Below are 21,447 nucleotides of genomic sequence, written 5' to 3' on the forward strand. Positions count from 1 at the left end.
ACCAAGAGAGTCAGTTATGGAATTTCACAAGTTCAAAGTAACCAAGCCATAAATAAACTGATACTACTCCGGCATAATTTATAAGCAAAAATTATATTTTTAGGTTCATTGAATAATGAATGTATCTAGTCTATATAAAAGACAAGATACATTCATTATTCAATAAACTTAAAAAGAGAATCTTTGCTTATTTATAAGGTTGGAGATTGTAACAAAAAAAATTATTTTAAGAGAAATAAATTTTATTTTAAAATAATGTTCATGTTAATACTATAATGTAATTTAGGATTGAATATATTAGCATAATGAATACTATTAAATTTTAAAATTAAAAATTACATTTTAATTCAAAAGATAGAAATTGTATCTTTAATAAAATTAATTATAGAGGTAAAGCTAATTGTAGCTCTAGTTTATATGATCATAGGATTTGTTCATGGAATAATCAGAGAATTTAACCTGCAATCCCAATCCCATCTTATATATTTGACAATCTCACATATTTGCCTATTGATAAAACTAGGAACAAACTCGTGCATATGCACGGGTTTTGGTTTGGTACGCACATTTGTTTATATAATATATTTATTTTAAATTAAAATCAAAATTTTTGGATCATAAATACTATTTTTCGTATATAAAAATATTTAAATCAATAATAGATTTTTCCCGTAAACAAATATTATTTATGTTTAGGTATCATTTAAAAAAAATCTATATCAATAATAAATTTTCGTATATAAAAATATATTTTTTCCCATATACCATTTTTTAATCAAAATATTTTGGATCACAAATACCAATTTTCGCATATAAAAATATTTAGATCATTAATAGATTTTTCCCATATACAGATATTATTTATGTTTAGGTATCGTTTACAAAAATATCCGAATAAATTGTAAATTTTCGTATATAAAAATATTTAGATCAATAATAATTTTTTCCCGTAAACTTTTTTTGAATAAATTTTTTTGGGATCATAAATACTAAACTTAATGATAAGTGACACACATTTTTGTATTTTATCCAATAACACACTTTTTGAAGTATATTTTTAAATTCATTTTAATTGAAATAATGTTCTTAAAATTAAAATTATTATTGTTTTCTTAAAATATATTGTATCTTAAAGTAAAAATTATTTCAAATTATATTTCTTCGTTATTAATATTCAATTATTAAAGTTAATTTTTAAAAATTAAATATTATTTTAAATGTAAATTAACAATTATTTAAAATGATCATAATAATCTTTTTATTAAAAAATAATTTATAAAATATTTTTATTAATTATTTATTAAAAATTATAATAATAAAGTAATAAAAAGTGAAAAGTGAGTTGGAAAGTGAAAAGTGAAAATAGGTTGAAAAGTAAAAAGTGAGTTGGTAAAAATCAACAAAAGATATTTTTTTTACCCTTAAATTATTAATTTAGACTAAGATAACGAAAAAGTATTTTGGTAATTTTCAGAGCAGCAACTTTTCTTATATTATAGATGCCCATTATATTATTTTCCATCAAAATATTAAAATTGGTAAAAAGAAATTCACTTTTACTAAAGCTGTAAATTTCAAAAATTGTGGTAGTTGTTTCCAAAATTATGGTACCATTTTTTTCATATTTTGTGAAAAGTTTACTTTTCTATAAGAAATATAAGAAAATATGGTATATTATGGGAAAAAACATGCAATTTTATCGGACTTTTTGAAATTGTCGATGAAGAAATACTGAAAATTTTGAAATTTTCTGTAATTGTTTGAAAATACAAAAAAATTATCGAATTTTTTTTAAAAAATCTAGAAAACTTCTAAAATTACCGGATATTTCCATAAATCCGATATACTAGAAATTTCGCCAACATTCAAAAAATTTGGTAGTTTGATAGCAGAAAATACCATGACATGACATGTAGGGGTGGCAAAACGGGCCGCCCGCCCCGCCTTATGCCCGCCAAGTAAAATGGGCATAAAAGTCATGCCCGCCCCGCCAAGATGGCGGGTTGGCGGGCGGCGGGCTTACCCACCTATTTTTATTTATATTTTTTTTAATAGATTAATAAGCTTTTTTTACATTTTAATTAAACTTTTCACTTATTTTTTAAAACAACTTTTATAAAAGTAATTTTTTAACAAATTTACTTAAAAAAAATTACATATATTTATAAATAAATGTATAAAATAAACCATCAAGAATTGCAATTACTAGAATTAACTAAAAAAAGAGTGAATTTTTGTAGAGGAGCGGGCTTTGGCGAGCGGCGGGCTTTGGCGGGGCGGGTATGGCGGGCGGCGGGTTTTGGCGAGCGGCGAGCCTAAAATCCCAACCCAACCCGCCATTTTTGGCGGGTGCGCGAGCGGCCCGGCGGGCCCCGGCCCGTTTTGCCACCCCTAATGACATGTGTGGAAATCGATATTTGGATAAGGGTAATTGATTTTTGTTGCAATTTTTGCATAATGAGGCTACTGGGACTGTTTCAACAGAACAGGAAATCGATTCCCCACTTTCTGGAAATCGATTACCATGGGAAAATGCATAAAATCAGAATTATGCAGGTTTTGTATAGCTGTCGGTCTAAGTCGAAAACGGTGAATCCAGTAGACGGCAAACTAGGCGAAGAGGCTTGCCTCAAAAGCTCCAAGATTGTGAAGTATTTCGGGATATTGAGATTGACAATGATGGTGATCTCATTCACTTTGCGCTTATCGCCGAACGTGAGCCAATTAGCACTTAGGAGGCATTAAGAGATCTAAAGTGGGTGTGTGCGATGAAAGAGGAACTGGAATCCATCGAGAAAAATAATACTTAGTAGTTGGTTGATTTATAAGCTCACTCTTGAACTTAGAAATACTCAACTCATTGTTGCTTGTGTATTGGCAGCATTGAAATACTAAACTCATTTAATTAAGGTGGTGTATTGGAAGTCCTTAATAATTCAAATGCGTTGTGGAAGCTTCTGGGATCGTTTCGTAGAAAATAGCTTATTGGAAAAACAATTTTGGAAATCAGGAAAAATAAAGTGTCGAAGAGGAAATCAATTACCCATATTAAGAAAATCGATTTCCTGAGAGTTATTTCAGTTTCCCATTCTGTTTTTAGCTGGGGAAATCGATTACCCCCTCGTGGGAAATCAATTTGCGCCCCGTGTTTTGTGTTTTTAGCTGTTTTTGGGCCTGTGTTGGTTTCAAGTTGTATTTGGTGTGTCCTATAAATACTCCCTCATGTAATATTGTTTGAAATTAATTCCATTGTGAATATTTCTTCTCATTTACTCTCTCTCACTCAATATCTACAAATTCATTTCATCTTTTCCAATTAACCATTTTTCTCTATTTATTCACCAACAAACTTTGTACTTGTTCCAACAATGATCACGTCTCGACGGGCAAAATACGATTTCCACTTCCTTCCATAAAATGCAACAATGCAATGGTAATGGCGACAACTGATAAGGATAATCCACTGACTATGATGAGAAATATTATAAATGGTGACCCAATGACAGAGCCAGCGCCCGACCAGATCGGGCAGCTGCCCAGGCTACGAACTCCCACCTTGAAGATCCACCTCATCTGCTCCAACCGTACAAGCCGCGTCATCGCCGAAAGAGCCGTGTCCATCGAAACCGACGCGCCACCGTTCAAGGCACCCTCCACCACAGACTCCTCCATCCGCCGTCTGCACGCTCTGCCCTCGGATGCTACTCGGTATCCACTTGGCACATCTCCTTGATTTTCTTTCTCTTAAGTTTAATTAATTAATCATGCTTGTTGTTTGATGAGAAGAACAGGTGTTGTTGTTCCCTTTCTTTTCTTCGGTCCCTGCAAAAACGAGAGAGAGGAAGAAGATTAAGTTCAACTCTTTTAATTTCTCTATCTACTTTGTTGTTAATATGTGGTTTGTTTATTTATTTATTTAACAAATGCCAAGTGTCTTAGTTTAAGTGGTAGTGTTTAAAAATTGAAAAGTCAAATAGAAGCAAATTAATTTTTTTATCAAATGATGATAAGACAATGGGGGAGGCACCTCCCACTCCCTATATTTTTGGTTTTTTTCTCTTCTTTAGCTATTATTGTTGTTTTTGATCTTGACGGTAATTAGAAAATTTTACTTTGTACCCCTACAACTATACCCATATCCCTACATGAAAAAAATTTGGACCGAAATACCCTTATATAAATAATACATATTTTAAAAATATTCATTTTTTCCTCATATTTCAGAAAAAAAATTGAAACACCAAAAAATATATAAACCGGAACACTTTTCCAAAGTCTTCCGGTTTAGAAAAAAACATACCGGAACATTTAGAAAAAGAGTTCCGGTAGTTTTCAAGTTGAATACCGGAACACTTATTTAAAGTGTTCCGGTGGTTTCTTTTTTAAATAATTCTAGACTTTACGCAACGGTTTAAAACCGTTGCCTAAAATGAGTGGAAAATAAGTAAAACCGTTGCCTAAAGTATAGTTTTTAAAAAGTGTAGCGTCAGCATTTAAAAATCACTTTAGGCAACATTTTCTCTCTGTTGGCAAATAGCTTTAGGCAACACTTTATAACCGTGGTCTAAAGACCAGAATTTTTTTTAAAAAAATTAAACCACCAGAACACTTTAAATAAGTGTTCCGGAATGTAGCTACAACCACCATTTTAAACAACTACCGGAACTCTTTTTCTAAGTGTTCTGGTATGTTTTTTTTAAACCGGAAGACTTTGAAAAAGTGTTCCGGTTTATATATTTTTGGATGTTTTGAATTTTTTTTTAAATGTAAGAAAAAAGTGAAAAATTTTAAAATATGTATTATTTATAAGAGGGTATTTTGGTCCAAATTTTTTTCGTGTAGGGGTATTGGTATAATTGTAGGGGTATAAAGTAAAATTTTCCGGTAATTAGGGTTTAGGATAAGTGGACTCTGGGCTCTAATTTTTTCTTTCACACCCCCTTGCTGTAATATACACTCTCTTAGTCTATTTTTTGCTTTCTTCTATTTTAATTTAATTTAGCTTCTAATTTCATGTTATGTTAGCTTTATATTTAGCTTATAACTATTAGGAAGATGTCCCCAAAATACAAAAAATTAAGAAAATATCAAAAGTAAGTTTCTCTTCATTTAATCAATATATAAAAATACAAAAAATATATTTTCTTTTTTTGGCTATCCATTCAATTAGGTTAATTAAGTCATTAAGTTGTATATATTTTGATACCCAACTTACGTTAATGCCTCATAACCACTAGTAAATATTTCACTACTCTTGTCCATATTTTCCAGTTCAAATTTTCACTTTATTTGTAAATAAATAAATTGTTAGCTTTTAAATAATTCTTATCGCGTACGTAATCAAGTACTTTTTGAAATTTAAATTAATTATAACTCTTTTTGCAAATAATGAGATATGTGGATGTACTTCCACTTGGAACATGACTCGACTCCTTTTTTAACCAGATATTTCACCTAGAAAAAGTAACAAACTTCCTATGACTTCTGATCTTCTACCAGGAACGGGACTCAGTTTATTCTTTAACCAAGTATTCCACCTGAAAAGGGTAACAAACCTCCCATGACTTCCGGTCTTCCACCAGGAACAGGTCTCAGTTTCTTCGCTCTCAATGGAAGCTAGATTGCAAAAAAATGGATCATTGGGACACCCTTTGAAGGGTTTCCTTCCTCTTCTTTTCTGCGAGAGCCTTTAACATTTTTTTAAGAGTGTTTATCTATTACGATTCGTCAAAAAATAAATATATCAAATATTGTCTTGGTAGAAAATTATGAAGCTAGTGGCGGAACCAATGAAAACTTACCTAGGCTTTATGATTCTTTTTTGCTCCGCCACTGGGTGGCCCCATGAAGATCATCAACTAATAGTAAACAGAATTGAATAAATTTTCTGGTTTTTGAATTTGCTTCAAATTATCTATGAGTTAAGCTACATATTAGTTATGAATTTTTATGGGTTCAAGTATGATGATTATTTAAGCCACGTGACGTGACCATGCTATCACTGCAACTTGTACATCCAGTCAACAAAAAACTTCCACGTGACATGTCACATTTACTTTTGTTAACGGACATTGATGGGAGGGACCAAAAGTGTGGACGACAAATTTTTGGAGAATAATTCTTTAACAAAAAATTTTAGAGACTAAAAGTAAAAATAACTAATTTTAGATGAACTTAAATTTAATGAATTTAAAAAAAAAATTAAAATTCCTCATGTGAAATTGATTATTATTATTAATTTTTAAAAATTTTGTGAGCTGGTCCTCAGAATTTAAAAAATTAGAAATTAGTGTTTAATAGTATTTAAATTTTACAAAACAGTCCTTTTAAATTTTCAAAATTTTAATTTGATCAAAAAATTTAACAAAGAATAATTTTAATTAAAGCGCATTAGAGTTATATTACGCCATGAATATTGTTCACATTGAAGAATGGCCTAATCATATTTTGATCTAGAATTATTTGGTGTCGTTTTTTTCTTATAGGTTATTCACTTTGGTCAACTTGGCTCATCGTGGGTTCTACATATAATATTTGGTTGTGGAAGCGACGAAAACGCTCGCCATTCGTTTTTCTTTTTCATTGTCAACTCTTTTGTTAGCACATGTTCCCACATATAATATTCCATCAAAGCTCTTCACTACAATCACACCTTACACTCCACGTCTCGCCCTTCTATGGCTGCAGCAATGTTGTTATGGCATGTTATTGCATGCTTTCTATATGTTTCCAATTTGGTATGTGTTTCAAGCCTTAATCATACCAAAACTAGAAATGAAGTTATCATTGCTCATCATGGAGCTGTTGCGACGGATGATCGACGATGCTCTAAGATTGGAATGGATGCTATTGTTGAAGGGGGACATGCAGTGGATGCTGCTGTGGCTGCTGCTCTTTGTTTGGGGGTTGTTGGTCCGGCTTCAAGTGGTATTGGTGGTGGGAGTTTTATGCTTGTCAGTTTAGCTAATGGAGTAGCAAAGGCTTTTGATATGAGAGAAACTGCTTCTCTTCTTGCTTCTAAGGTACCTTCAATCATCAACAATTTTCCGAATTTTGTGATCATATATCATGTGTTCTGTGTCTGTGTTTTATTTATCTCATTACTTTTGAACCGAGTTTTCAAAATCACTCTTTTATGTCATATGAAACATTCACTTTTTCCAGGATATGTATGGTGGGAATACTACTCTGAAGGAAACAGGTGGCCTCGCAGTTGCAGTTCCAGGAGAACTTGCAGGCCTTCACAAGGCATGGAAACAACACGGGAAGCTTCCATGGGAGAGACTTGTAAAGCCAGCTGAGATTCTTGCTCTTAAAGGGTTCAAAATATCACCATACCTTCGCATGCAAATGGAAAAATCCGAGTCCGATATATTAAATGACAATGGTCTTAGTAGTGTTTTCGCACCAAATGGAAAACTTTTGAAGGTAGGGGGAAAATGCTACAATAAGAAACTAGCAAAAACTCTCAGAGCGATTTCAAAGTTTGGTCCACAAGTTTTGTATGGTGGAATAATCGGCATTAAGTTAGTTAAAGATGTTCAAAAAGCTTGAGGGATATTGACTATGAAAGATCTCAAAAGTTACACTGTTAAAGAAAAAGAACCTATATCTATAGATTTTCTTGGATTGAAGATCCTTGGCATGCCACCTCCTTCTGGTGGACCTCCATTGATGTTGGTAAGTCTATTTGTTGTTTTCTTTTTGTTGATGAAAAAGGGCTTAGCCTATATATTTTTCTGTTACAGCTGCTGAACATTCTAGCACAGTACGAACTTCCTTCGGGACTTTCTGGCGCCTTAGGGATCCATAGAGAAATCGAGGTTTTGAAACATGTATTTGCGGTGAGAATGAATCTTGGCGATCCTGATTTTGTAAATGTAACTGAAGTTCTTTCTGATATGCTTTCTACTAAATTTGCCCGAGTGCTGAGAAAAGACATCAATGATAATAGGACTTATAATTCTAGTCATTATGGTGGCAAGTAAGCTTCTTGATCTTCTTCATTCAATTTAATTAACTACAAATTAGTTACAATGATCGTGTATAGAAGCTTAATTCTTTATTTATAGGTGGAATCAGATAAAGGATCATGGTACAAGCCATTTAAGCATAATAGACTCCGAGAGAAATGTTGTTTCCATGACTGCTACCGTAAATGAGTATTTTGGTGCAAAGATTCTTTCACCAAGTACAGGAATAGTGTTAAACAATGAGATGAATGATTTTTTCATGCCTATGAATGCTTCCAAAGATGTTCCACCACCAGCTCCTGCCAATTTCATCGCGCCGGGGAAGCGACCATTATCATCTATGACGCCAATTATTGCCCTCAAGGTTCTTTTCACATTTTAAAATAATTGATTATGAAATTCTATGGTCATTGTTTTGAAGTATTTAGTTTTTGTATTACAGGATGGGAAAGTGAAAGCAGTAGTAGGTGCAAGTGGAGGAATTAGGATCATTGCTGCAACTTCAGAGGTTCTTTTGAATCATTTTGTCAAAGGAATGGACCCATTTTCTCCTGTAACGGCTCCAAGGGTCTATCATCAGGTATATAATCTTAAATTTTCCTTTATTCTGGTAAGTTATGGAACACCGACACCTCTAGAAATAGGCGTGGCGCTGTGTCTGACACTTGTATGACATGAGTCGGAAAAGTTACTTCTCACATGGCTAATTTGTGCAGCTGATACCTAATGTGGTTGATTATGAGAATTGGACAACTGTGAATGGCGACTATTTTGAACTTTCTGCTGATATCAGGGCATCCCTTAAAAGTAAGGGTCATGTCCTACAAGGCCTTGCAGGTGGGACAATATGCCAACTTATAGTTTCAGACATTTCTGAGCATTCAGGAAGAAACAAAGGTATTGGAAAGCTTGTGGCAGTAAGTGATCCTAGAAAAGGTGGTTTTCCTGCAGGCTTTTGAGACAATTCATAGACATTTCGTAATGAAAACAGATTGCCTATAGCTGCAGCACCATTCAACAGCCACGAAAACCGCTAGATTTAGAAAGTTGTTTTCTCTCATTAGATTTAACAATTGTCACTTTTTTTTCTTGATATTCAAGTATTTCTCAAAGAAAATAAACTATATCGACAAAGAGACTCAATATATTTCTAAAAATACAGCCTCCATATTATATGCATTTAACAAAACCAACTTTCACACAGACTCAATTGAATAATCTAAATATTTCATTTTCCAATATACAAGATCCAAAATTAAATCAAATTAGACTTCTATCATACATATTACACATTTTTCATGACATAATTGAATATGAACAATCACCTTGAGAAGCTCAGAAGGGCGAAAGCCACCTATCCACATGAAAAATCGTTCAGCTGTTGTTTTCCACATGTCGGACATGACATAAAAAACATCTTCTTTTGCAGCCGCGGATTTCATGCGATAGATTTCAGTATAATGGTTCATCATACCATCGACTAGAATCCTGAGCTCTATATCACAAATATGCGCGTTTAAAGCAATTCTCATTTATGTGATTTGCCGGTTTTGCTCGTCAACCCAATGTCCATACTCCATCTCAAAGGCTGCAATTCCTACACATAAGGATGTCCTTAGAATGCAATGCTAGAACAAATCGAAAAAAATTAAATGCAATACAAATAAAAACATATCACCAACCAACCTGAATTCACAGGTCCAACAAAACACATATTATTCGAATCCAACCCACCACTCATATACATTCCCTGCAGTTGTCGCCTCGAGTTAGTAGAAAGACGAAAAGTAAAGAATGATGCCAATGACATAAAAAAGATCGAAAATAGAAACTACAAGTAAAATAACAACTCATCTTCCCCGTACCCGCTGTCTTACTCGTTCGAGCTCTTGCTCCAACTGCGCACCAACTTCAAACGACTTGATTCTAACTGTTGCACATATGCCTGGGACGAAATGTCAGAGATGTCTTGATCAGTATATCTATTCTAATCAGTAATTACTCACATAACATATTCATCAATGTTATAACGTTCAAATTTCAAACCTTTTTCCTCAAATGGCTCTTGCGAGCAGCCTCTCGATTTTGTGCAAGACGCCTTTGTATCTGCACATTTAATCATATCAGAAACAAAATTCAACAGTATATAAACATAAAAAGAGTAACGATAGAAGAGAACATAAATAAAGAAAATTCAAAACATTATCTAATAAACATTACACATAAACATAACACAGTATGACAGTAGAGTAGGAGAGAACATAAATAAAAACAGTAGAAGAAGAAAAACAAAACATAGAAGAGAACACAATATTACCTAAAGGATAGAAGATCGGTTGGTGTGCCTTCGCCGGAGAAACCGGTGGTGAAGGACGGTGGCAGTAGAGTGAAAGTAGAAGCAGTAGAAAGAAAGTGAAACGTCAGCGTAGAGAAAGTAGAACGAAAGCGAACAAGTGAGAGAAAGAAAAAAAGAAAATCTAATTTATCCCTTTAAAAAAAGGGTATTATCGTAATTTCATAAAACGATGATTCACCCTCCTCAAAAAAGGCTTCATTCAAACTTTTCCCTTTCCGGTAAAGATTGATGAATATATGAAATCTTCCCACGGAGAGGACGAGTTCACCAGAATCCTTCTCACGATCTTACGTGATTCTTTTAGCCATATCACGTTAACAATCTCAAATGCAAAAAAGAAATATTTAAGAGGAAAAAAAAGGTAACCTCTCAAGAATAAAGAAAAACGGAAGCGTAAAAGAAAAGTGACTATAGTCTTACATGTATTTATATACTACCCATATAAAAACAACGGGGCAACTTCTCTACCCATCACAAAAGATGGGTAGTGTACCTTCCATCAATCAGACGACACCATTTAATTTTTATGTATTTAATTATTTATTATATAGAACAATTGTTTGATGTTTTCAATACATTTTACACTAAAGGTATAACCTTACCCACTTTTTTGAGTTGGGTAAATAAGAATCCACCTAAAAAGAAAGGTGTCTTATCGATAGTCATTTCGATAACTTCTCTCGCATGTAATGCTTTTTGGTTCCTTAAAAAGATCATAATCACTACTTCTAAGAAACGTTTTACATTGCAAACAGCATAAGCACAAAAAAATATGATCGGTAACCAAGTATTAAAATCCTTCAAACTCTCACACTAATATCCAAACACGAGGTGATATCCAAGCACGAGGCCTTGGGGGCAATTGTTATGGACCGACCATATCTCCCTTGATTTGATCATATCATCACTGATCTGACTACCTTGAAATGGAATACCCTAGATTCAAAAGTATCAACTAGGCACTTAATCGACTTCTAGAATATTTTCTTGATCAATGGAATATCATGTACCCAACTATAGGGGATTCATGCCTCAAGCATATTCAAAGGTTCTCCCCCATTCCACGCTTGTTAGACACTGAGGCATTCTTCTTCCCTATATATATTAAATGACATCATTTTAGTTAATAAATTTCAAACACAATTTGAATACTCTCTCTTCATTCACATATTAACTTGAGTATTAGAGTTTCTAACCTTATAGATACACCTCCGCTCCGTCATATTTTCCTCCGCCGCAACATCCACAATTCTCCATATTTGAGATTCCAAAACGGAACAATTTTAAAATGACCTCGAAAATTGCAATTTGGTCTTAAATTTTTAAAATTTATAAATTATTCCTTTTAAATTTGTAAATTGGTCCATGTTTTTTCAAATTATAAAATTTGACCAAAAAATTTTAAAAATTACCAAAAAATTAAACATTGAATAATTTGTATACTCTATTTGAACAATTTAAAAAAATTAATTTTAATTGAATAATTTGAATTAATTAGTATTCTAAATTTCTTAAATATTTTCGAATATCTCATCCAACCGTATCATTAAAGTGTATTTTGATGACTGATTTAAATTAAAGAAAATAATCTTATTCAAAATGACGTTATTCAAAATGACGTGATCAAAATTCATTATTTTGATTAAAAAAATATGGATAGCTATTAAAGCGAAGAAAATCTAAGAAATTTTAAATAACACATAAGGAATTACTAACAAATCTAAAAAATATGGATAACAACTAAAAGTAAGAAATTTCAAACGACACAAAAATAAAAATAAAAATTAAATTGCTCTCGCAGTCTACATTGTGAATGTCAATTTGGTTATTATAAATCGTTTAAATCTTACAAGTTGGTTCTCAAATTTTTAAAAATTATAAATTAATCCTTAATAATTTTCAAATATTACAAAATAATCCTTTTAAATTTTCAAAAATTGAAAATTAGTCCTTATTTTTCAAATTTTTAATTTGATCCAAAATTTTAATAAAAAGTAAATTTAATATTTATTTCAATAAAAAAATTTAAAAATAAAAAAATTTCAATGTAATCATTTTCATTGCTTAAAATTTAAAAAAAAATGATAAATAATACTAATATATTAAAAAAGTGAAAATTATCAAACAACAAGAGAAGTGTACAAAAACAACTAAAGAGCATAAAAGATAAACAAAATCACAATAAACAACAAAAACAACCCAATCCAACAAAAGAGTTGAAGTGCCCCCAATAAATAAGGATTCAAACTACTAAAATACACCTTATTGATAACAAATTAGATCAAATCATCAGATCCACTATCATTAGATCAGATTCCTACAAAAGAGCACCAAAAAACACCAAAAACCAAAACCTACCTAAAAGTTATAGATGCATATAGATGATAGTATTCTAAAATCATTTAGTGTGTTCACCTTTAATCTATCCAAAAGTTATTTCTAATTGGATTATATTTGTTGCATGTCTGGTTTGCAAGCAACGAAAATCCTCACCATTTGGTTTTTTCATTGTCCACTCTTTTGTGTGGAATGGAGTTTGGATTGGATGATGGATATTGTTTCTGTGTTACCAAATCACATTTTACCACATGCTCATAAATTTACTAGTTTGATCTATGTGGAAGATAGGGTAATAGATTTAATGTATTCATTTTGTTAACCAATGTTACTAATACACCTTAGTATATGTTGAATAGTCTATTAATTTGAAATATATTTTATATTATTGAAAAGTATCTTTTTTTTTGGTTAAACTTAGTAATCAAGAGGAAGTATATTAGTCTCTAATGTCTCTGTGTTCCCACTTTTAGTCCATTTTGGCGTCTTAACTCTCTTATAATATTCAACCAAAGCTCTTCACTACAATCACAGTTTACACTCCACGTCTCGCAGTTAACTTCTATGGCTGCAGCAATGTTGTTGTGGCATGTCATTGCAGGCTTTCTATTTGTTTCCAATTTGGTATGTGTTTCAAGCCTTAATCATACTAAAACAAGAAATGAAGTAATCATTGCTCATCATGGAGCTGTTGCGACTGATGATCGACGATGCTCTAAGATTGGAATGGATGCTATTGTTGAAGGGGGACATGCAGTGGATGCTGCTGTGGCTGCTTCCCTTTGTTTGGGGGTTGTTGGTCCAGCTTCAAGTGGTATTGGTGGTGGTAGCTTTATGCTTATCAGTTTAGCTAGTGGAGTAGCTAAGGCTTTTGATATGAGAGAAACTGCTCCTCTTCTTGCTTCCAAGGTACCTTCAATCATAAACAGTTTTCCTAATTTTGTGATCAAGTATCATGTGTTATGTGTTTGTGTCTGTGTTTTTTATTTTTATCTCTTTACTTTTGAATCGAGTTCTTGTGGAGAGAGATGACTCAAGTTTCTGTCCATTCATTTTACATCCAAAGCACTCATTTATGTCATATGATACATTCCCTCTTTGATGCACGGACACCTCGAGGATTAGACGTATCACGGTGGTGTCTGACACGCATCGGTGTCTGACACTTTTATGATACACGTATGACACCTCAAGGATTAGGCGTATTGTAGTAGTGCCTTGACATGCGTCGGCGTCCGACACTTGTATCATATACGTATGAGTCATGACATGTGTGGAAAACTAAACAAATGTCGGAAAAGTCAGACAAGTGTCGGAAAAAATTTGTTTTTTTCTTTGTTTCGTCACTCTTTAATCAGTGCTCGGCACCACCTGTATGACACTCATACCATAAGTGTCAGACAATTCAAACAAAGGTTTTAAGCAAAATATGTTTTTTTCTTTGGTTCAACACACTATTATACATTTTTTGAACTAATCCCACACACATCTAAGAAGGAGAAACACATATTGAAGCAATGTTATCGATAAATGATTAAAGAAGTTAATTTTGATTGGAATATTTTTAACTTTTTTAATAATAAATGGGTAAAAGAAACTCAAATACTATCATATATGTAAGATGTCGGTGTTGGTGTCCTATGTTATTAACATTATCCGTGTTAGGAGTGTCCGTGTCGTATGGTGTCCCGATATCTGTGCTTCATAGCATTCACTTCTTCCAGGATATGTATCATGGCAATACTACTCTGAAGGAAACAGGCGGCCTCGCAGTAGCAGTTCCAGGAGAACTTGCAGGCCTTCACAAGGCATGGAAACAACATGGAAAGCTTCCATGGGAGAGACTTGTAAAGCCAGCTGAGATTCTTGCTCTCAGAGGGTTTAAAATATCACCGTACCTTTACACACAGATGAAAAAATCAGAGTCAGGTATATTAAACGACAACGGTCTTAGTAGTGTTTTCGCACCACATGGAAAACTCTTGAAGGCGGGTGAAATATGCTACAATAAGAAACTAGCAGAAACTCTCCGAGCAATTTCAAAGTTTGGTCCACAAGTTTTGTATGGTGGAATAATCGGCATTAAGTTAGTGCAAGATGTTCGAAAAGCCGGAGGGATATTGACTGTAAAAGATCTCAAAAGTTACACGGTTAAAGAAAAGGAACCAATATCGATAGATTTTCTTGGATTAAAGATCCTTGGCATGCCTCCTCCTTCTGGTGGACCTCCTTTGATGCTGGTAAGTCTATTTGTTGTTTTCTTTTTGTCACGAAAAAGGGCTTAGCTAATATAAATTTTCTGTTACAGCTGCTGAACATTCTAGCACAATATGAACTTCCGTCGGGACTTTCTGGCGCATTAGGGATCCATAGAGAAATCGAGGCTTTGAAACATGTATTTGCGGTGAGAATGAATCTTGGTGATCCTGATTTTGTAAATGTAACTGAAGTTCTTTCTGATATGCTTTCGACTAAGTTCGCTCGAGTGTTGAGAAAAGACATCAATGATAATAGGACTTATAATTCAAGTCATTATGGTGGAAAGTAAGCTTCTTCTTCTGCATTCACTTAACTAACTACACATTAGTTACAATAAGCATGTATATAAGCCTACTTCGTTCTTTATTTATAGGTGGAATCAGATAAATGATCATGGTACAAGTCATTTAAGCATAATAGACTTTGAGGGAAACGCTGTTTCCATGACTTCTACAGTAAATGAGTATTTTGGTGCAAAGATTCTTTCACCAAGTACAGGAATAGTGTTAAACAACGAAATGGATGATTTTTCCATGCCTATGAATGTTTCCAAAGATGTAGCACCGCCAGCTCCGGCCAATTTCATTGCGCCGGGGAAGCGACCATTATCATCTATGTCACCAATTATTGCCTTCAAGGTTGTTTTCACATTTTAAAATAATTGATTATGGAATTCTATGGTCATTGTTTTTAAGGTATTTGGTTTTTGTATTACAGGATGGGAAAGTGAAAGCAGTAGTAGGTGCAAGTGGAGGAATTATGATTATTGCTGCAACTTCAGAAGTTCTTTTGAATCATTTTGTCAAAGGAATGGATCCGTTTTCTTCGGTAACGGCTCCAAGGGTCTATCACCAGGTATAGAACTTAAATTTGCCTCTATTCTGGTAATCTATGATATATGGAAATAGGCGAGTCGGAGTGTCCAACACGCGTTGGTGTCTGACATTTGTATGACACTCGTACGACACGTGTCGGAAAGTCACTTCTCACCATCTGTCTAATTTGTGCAGCTGATACCTAACGTGGTTTATTATGAGAACTGGACAACTGTGAATGGCGACCACTTCGAACTTTCTGCTGATATCAGAGCATCCCTTAAAAGTAAGGGCCATGTCCTACAGGGCCTAGCTGGTGGAACAATATGCCAACTTATAGTTTCAGACATTTCTGAGCATTCAGGAAGAAACAAAGGTATTGGGAAGCTTGTGGCAGTAAGTGATCCTAGAAAGGGTGGATTTCCTGCAGGTTTTTGAAACAATTTGTAGACATTGTAATGAAAACGGATCACATATAGCTGCAGCACCGTGTAACAGCGACGAAAACCGCTAGACTTATAGAGTAGTTTTCTCTCATTAGATTCAAGAGTTGTCATTTTTTTTTCTTCATATTCGAGTATTTATCAAATAAAGGAAAATAAACTATAGACATGAAGAAACTCTTTATTTCTCAAAAATACAACTTTCATATTATATGCATTTTACAAGACCGATTTTCACACAGACTCGATTGCATATTCTAAACATATATTGCAACAATCCAATATACATGGACCCAAAATTAATTTATTTACAAACTCCTATGCGTAAACCGAGCAGTCATATTCACAGATTCTGCGTAACACAAGACTGCAGGAAAAATTTGAGCAGCCTAAACCACACGTTCTACACGGTTTCGACGCTCGTGGCCATTGAAAATGACCATACTCATCACATCACTGATTCATATTACAAACTTTACATTATTGTAGTCATGTTGCAAAGACTAAGCTGGTTCGCGGGGTCGATTAGACCATAGTGAGCTCAAAGCCCTCAGACGTTGGAAATATTCTCCCAACGCCAGCAAGCACCTAGCTGACTGACGGATTGTAAGTATTCGTGACATTTGCTGTAAGGTTTCCTGCCGAAGATGGTCAGCCTGTTGTACATGAATCACGGTTAAAACTATGACGCTTCTAATAGTCAAACTAAAACGCGTTGATTAACATAGCATGTTGTAAAAGGGAAAAATATGATAAAAAGAGAATGACGGTCAAGAATGTTAGGTACAATACCTGATTCACAAAGCTTACGAGAGCGTCTAACCTCTCCATTGCAGAAGCCATTTGTGGAACATAAGTTCCTTCCATGAATTGTCCAGCTGCTACACTATCTGCGAGTGTTTGCCGGAGTTTCTCCATGCCTTGCGAAAGGGCGTCTTCCGCTTGTTGACATGATTGTCCAAGATTATCAATATCCAACCGTTGTTGCTCTGTCAAGGGCTCAATCATTGGACCAAGAATCTGCAATATAATCAAGTTATAGACTTTCATCATACATATTACACATTTTTCATGCCATAATTCAATATGAACAATCAATCACCTTGAGAAGCTCAGAAGGGCGAAAGCCACCGATCCACAAGAAAAATCTTTCAGCTGTTGTTTTCCACATGCCGGACATCACATAGAAAACATCTGCTTTTGCCGCTGCGGATTTCATGCGATAGATTTCAGTATAGTGGTTCATCATACCATCGACTAGAATCCTGAGCTCTATGTCACTTATATGTGCGTTTAAAGCAATTCTCATTTCTGTGATTTGCCGGTTTTGCTCGTCAACCCAATGTCCATACTCCATCTCAAAGGCTGCAATTCCTACAGATAAAAGTGTCCTTAGAATGCAAGAACGAATTGGAGAAATTAAATGCAATACAAATAAAAACATATCACAAACCAACCTGAATTCATAGGTCCAACAAAACACATATTATTCGAATCCAATCCACCACCCATATACATTCCCTGCAGTTTTGTTGCGTCGAGGAATTAGAGAGACGGAAAGGAAAGAATGATGCCGAGGACATAAAATGATCGAAAATAGAAACTACAAGTAAAATAACAACTCTCCATACCTGCTGTCTTACACGTTCAAGCTCTTGTTCCAACTGCACCAACTTCAAACGACTTGATTCTAACTGTTGCACATAAGCCTATAAGGAAATGTCAGAGATGTCTCGGTCAGTATATCTATTCTAATTAGTAATTACTCGCATCACATATTCATCAATTTTCAAACCTTTTTCCGCAAACGGCTCTTGCGAGCAGCCTCTCGATTTTGTGCAAGACGCCTCTGTATCTGCGCATTTAATCATATCAGAAAGAAAATTCAACGATATCCAAACATAAAAAGAGTAACGATTACATCTACGACATCCAAAATTTGGAAGCACCGAATACAGATTATTATTCATGCTCTTACCTTATCAATCGGTCTACTCGCTTCTTGATCATACTTGTTAGATGTTCCAAGTATACTATGAGAAGCATCCTCTGACTAACCATTACACAACACCAATGCAATTCAGTTAAAAAACAGAATACACAAACAATCTCATTTACCAATAAAGAAAAAACAACTTTCATAAACATTAATTTACCTGACTACTATCGAATTTCAAATCCGCCTCATCGATCAACGTCATCGACGCGCTTAAATTCCCGTTACTCTTAAACCCTTCTCCCCACATATTAATCTGATGAATAGGATCATACACACTCATCCTTCTCGACGAAACAAACTGCGGCGAATTCATACTCAATCAACTTACTCTTATCCCCGCAGCAAATAATTCAGCCTTCAACACACCTTTATAGCAGCAAACTGCAGTTAAGTAATAAAAAAAATTCATTAAAGGAATCATCATTCTTTTCAATCACAAAAAAAAAAACAAAAAAACAAAAACACAAAATAAGCATGATTCTATTAACTAACCTATGAAACAGATTATACTCTATAGTACAAATTCTATCATCAAATTAAGAAACAAAGAAAGAAATCAATTATGGTCCATATATAGGAAAAAAATACAAAAGAAAAAGTATCTATCTATATTGATGTAATATTATGGTATTGGAAATTAGTTACTAGAAATAGAATTAATATTGAAAAACACAAAAGGTAAAAGGGAAATTAAAAAAGAGGAGGAACCTTTAGAAATGAGAAGGATTAAGTTTTATTGGAAAGATTGAGGTTATGAGTAATAGACAAAAATTGCAGAAATAATGAGACTTGTTTCATGTTGGTGAGGGAGAGAGTCATAGTTAAATTATAGTTTATGAAATAATTTAAGGAATATAAAAATGGTATGAAAGAAAGTGTGTTGTTATATTATTATAATAAAAAAGAGAGAATGGGGAAGAGTGTTATTGGTTTGTTATTGGAGATTGAAGAGTGGTGGTTTGTAATGGATTTTTGTGCTTGGTTGTGTTGAGCTACAGAGAGTCAAATCAAATATAGTTTTCTTCCACTATTGCCACTAATGTGCGCACTAGGTAACACTATACTATATTATTATTATTATTATTATTATTATTATTATTATTATTATTATTATTATTATTATTATTATTATTATTATTATTATTATTATTATTATTAATTTGGTGAATATTTATGAATAATCACTCTAGTGAGGCAACTAACATTAGGGGTGTTCGCGGTGCGGTTTAGGCGGTTTTTACGTAAAAAATCAACCGAACCGCAAGAGAAAAAAGTGTGCGGTTCGGTTTGGTTCGGTTGGCCTTTGGAAATAAAACCAAACCAAACCAAACCAAACAAATGCGGTTTGGATTGGTTCGGTTGGTTCGGTTTTTTTACAAAAATTTATCGAGCCATACACACATATATAGATGATAACATAACTTTGTATTTAGTCATTTATGCGTTATAAAATAACAACAAAATTCATCATATTTGGATAACAATTTCCATTTAATATACAAAAATAAAATTAGATAAAAGTGGAATAAAAAACATAAATAGTAGCATAAAACAATATAAAAAATATTATAATAAAATAGAAAGAAAAAAAGCAGAAGAGATGAGAGATTGGATAAGAAGAGGAACATTAAAAACGTAATTCCAAGAGAGAACAGTAGAATAAAAATAATAAGATGAAAAAGAGGGAACTTAAAAGATAAAAGACTAGAAAAGAAGAGGTGTATGTACTTGAAAAAGAAGATGAGAAGAAGACGCAATACCGTTAGGAAAGATTTAAAAAGACTTAAATTGAAATTTTAAGTGAGAAAAAGAAAATCATTTGTAATTGTAAGGCTAAGGCATAATAGGTTTAAGTTTGGGTTGGATATAAGTTAATTGAAGTTTGGGAGTTGTAGCATAATGCGGTTTGGTTTGGTTTGGTTCGGTTTGTAAAATACAAACCGCAAACCGAACCGAATCGTGCGGTTTGTTAATTAAAAAATGACCCAAACACATCCGAATCAAATGCGGTTTTTTGCGGTTTCGGTTTGGTTTGGTTCGGTTTTGCGGTTTTCTATTGGGCCGGTTTGGTTTTGAACACCCCTAACTAACATAGGGAATACTAATATTGGAAACTTGATAAGTCACTTGTCGTTGTAGAAAAGGACACAATAGTCAATTCTTAACTATTTATATATGTCTTTACATTACTTATACAACACTAATTTAGCTGTAATCGAGTGTCACCAATTATTTATTCAAAATATTGTTTCAGAATTTTAAATAGAGTGAGTATTATGTAAAAATATGTTTGGTGGCTGTACGTGATAGGATAGAGATGTTTTATAATAAATAAATAGACAAATACCTTATTAGATAAATAGGACATAATAAAAATATTTTTTTACTATGTGTTTGATATAGAGATGATAAAAAACATAATATAATTATTTATGATTTCATGTATTTTGATAAGTATTTAATAATAATATCATAAAATATATAATAAAAAATTATTTTCATAAAAAATATAAAATTTTAAAATTAATTTTGAACAATTTTAAATTTTAATAAATAAAAAAAAATTAAATACCTATTATAAAAATAGATTGACACGATCAAATAACCAATTTTATATTTTTTTATTAAAAAATATTAATAACCAATTGATTAAATTACTGTTTGTTCTCTTTATTTTACGTTATTCACATAAATAATCCTCTTATTTCAAATTTAATTAATTTAAATTTTATGGTCACATTTTTTCATTTAAAATTAAAGATGCGTCTATTTTTAAATGACGTGTCACTTGTAAAATATAGCAAATTATTTTATATATATATAAATTTTTCTGATATTTTAGAAACAAAATTATGTAATATTTACATTATTAAAAATAAATATGTCATTAGTCTTTAATATAAAACTCTAAAATAAAATAAAAAACTATTGAAGATCTATATAAATAAAAAATATATATAAGTTACATGTCATTGTCAAAATGGACACAACATCAATTTTGAAGAAAAAATTAGAGAATAATTAAAACTGTTTAAATATAAAAAAGGAAACTTATTTATGTAAATGAGACAAAATAGAAGTATTAAAATTATATTTTAATCCTAATAATTCTATTATATATGAGTTTAACAAAATAAATATAATATGTAAATGAAAAAATTAGTCATGCAAGAACATTAAATTAGTATTAATATTTTGTAAACTTGAATCAATAGTTTATTTTAAAATATTATAATTTTAATAAAATAATTATTAATTTTTAAAT

The 21,447-nt window shown here is 32.6% G+C and overlaps 2 protein-coding genes, 1 long non-coding RNA gene and 1 pseudogene across 5 annotated transcripts; 2 read left to right on the forward strand and 2 right to left on the reverse strand.

Moving 5' to 3' along the window:
• The first annotated feature begins 6,520 nt into the window (after positions 1 to 6,520).
• On the forward strand, positions 6,521 to 9,093 carry LOC131661428 (glutathione hydrolase 1-like; annotated as a pseudogene).
• Positions 9,094 to 9,183: 90 nt separating this feature from the next.
• On the reverse strand, positions 9,184 to 10,704 carry LOC131661431 (uncharacterized). Its single transcript, XR_009301184.1, has 5 exons — positions 10,291 to 10,704; positions 10,020 to 10,079; positions 9,839 to 9,918; positions 9,660 to 9,723; positions 9,184 to 9,570 (listed from the first exon to the last, which is right to left on the reverse strand). It is a non-coding gene; the product is annotated as an uncharacterized LOC131661431 (long non-coding RNA).
• A 2,507-nt stretch (positions 10,705 to 13,211) lies between these two features.
• Positions 13,212 to 16,178, forward strand: LOC131661427 (glutathione hydrolase 1-like). Its single transcript, XM_058930967.1, has 6 exons — positions 13,212 to 13,575; positions 14,391 to 14,906; positions 14,975 to 15,210; positions 15,299 to 15,563; positions 15,643 to 15,780; positions 15,936 to 16,178. The coding sequence occupies exons 1-6, from the start codon at positions 13,231 to 13,233 to the stop codon at positions 16,176 to 16,178; spliced, it is 1,743 nt and encodes a 580-aa protein (XP_058786950.1). The 5' UTR covers positions 13,212 to 13,230.
• A 170-nt stretch (positions 16,179 to 16,348) lies between these two features.
• LOC131661429 (transcription factor TGA1-like) lies at positions 16,349 to 19,150 on the reverse strand. 3 transcript variants are annotated; one of them, XM_058930969.1, is made up of 10 exons: positions 18,891 to 19,148; positions 18,675 to 18,707; positions 18,340 to 18,563; positions 18,162 to 18,236; positions 17,979 to 18,038; positions 17,815 to 17,892; positions 17,641 to 17,704; positions 17,286 to 17,557; positions 16,976 to 17,203; positions 16,349 to 16,839 (listed from the first exon to the last, which is right to left on the reverse strand). In XM_058930969.1, exons 3-10 carry the CDS (start codon positions 18,493 to 18,495, stop codon positions 16,687 to 16,689), a joined length of 1,086 nt encoding a protein of 361 aa, XP_058786952.1. In that variant the 5' UTR covers positions 18,496 to 18,563; positions 18,675 to 18,707; positions 18,891 to 19,148; the 3' UTR covers positions 16,349 to 16,686. The 3 variants fall into 3 exon arrangements, with proteins under 3 accessions (XP_058786952.1, XP_058786953.1, XP_058786951.1); XM_058930970.1 differs by lacking the exon at positions 18,675 to 18,707 and having other exon boundaries at positions 17,286 to 17,548; positions 18,891 to 19,150; XM_058930968.1 differs by lacking the exon at positions 18,675 to 18,707.
• Between the last annotated feature and the right edge of the window lie 2,297 nt (positions 19,151 to 21,447).

Source organism: Vicia villosa, linkage group LG3, assembly GCF_029867415.1.
Source record: "Vicia villosa cultivar HV-30 ecotype Madison, WI linkage group LG3, Vvil1.0, whole genome shotgun sequence".
Classification (NCBI taxonomy): Eukaryota; Viridiplantae; Streptophyta; class Magnoliopsida; order Fabales; family Fabaceae; genus Vicia; species Vicia villosa.

Coding starts and splice junctions, on each gene's coding strand:
- LOC131661427 (XM_058930967.1), top strand. CDS start 13,231: ATGGCTGCAGCAATGTTGTTGTGGCATGTCATTGCAGGCTTTCTATTT. Junction 15,564..15,642: donor CACCAATTATTGCCTTCAAG/GTTGTTTTCACA, acceptor TTTGTATTACAG/GATGGGAAAGTGAAAGCAGT. Junction 15,781..15,935: donor CTCCAAGGGTCTATCACCAG/GTATAGAACTTA, acceptor TAATTTGTGCAG/CTGATACCTAACGTGGTTTA.
- LOC131661429 (XM_058930968.1), bottom strand. CDS start 18,495: ATGAATTCGCCGCAGTTTGTTTCGTCGAGAAGGATGAGTGTGTATGAT. Junction 18,237..18,339: donor TGAAATTCGATAGTAGTCAG/GTAAATTAATGT, acceptor TGTAATGGTTAG/TCAGAGGATGCTTCTCATAG. Junction 17,558..17,640: donor TGTTGGACCTATGAATTCAG/GTTGGTTTGTGA, acceptor TTTTATCTGTAG/GAATTGCAGCCTTTGAGATG.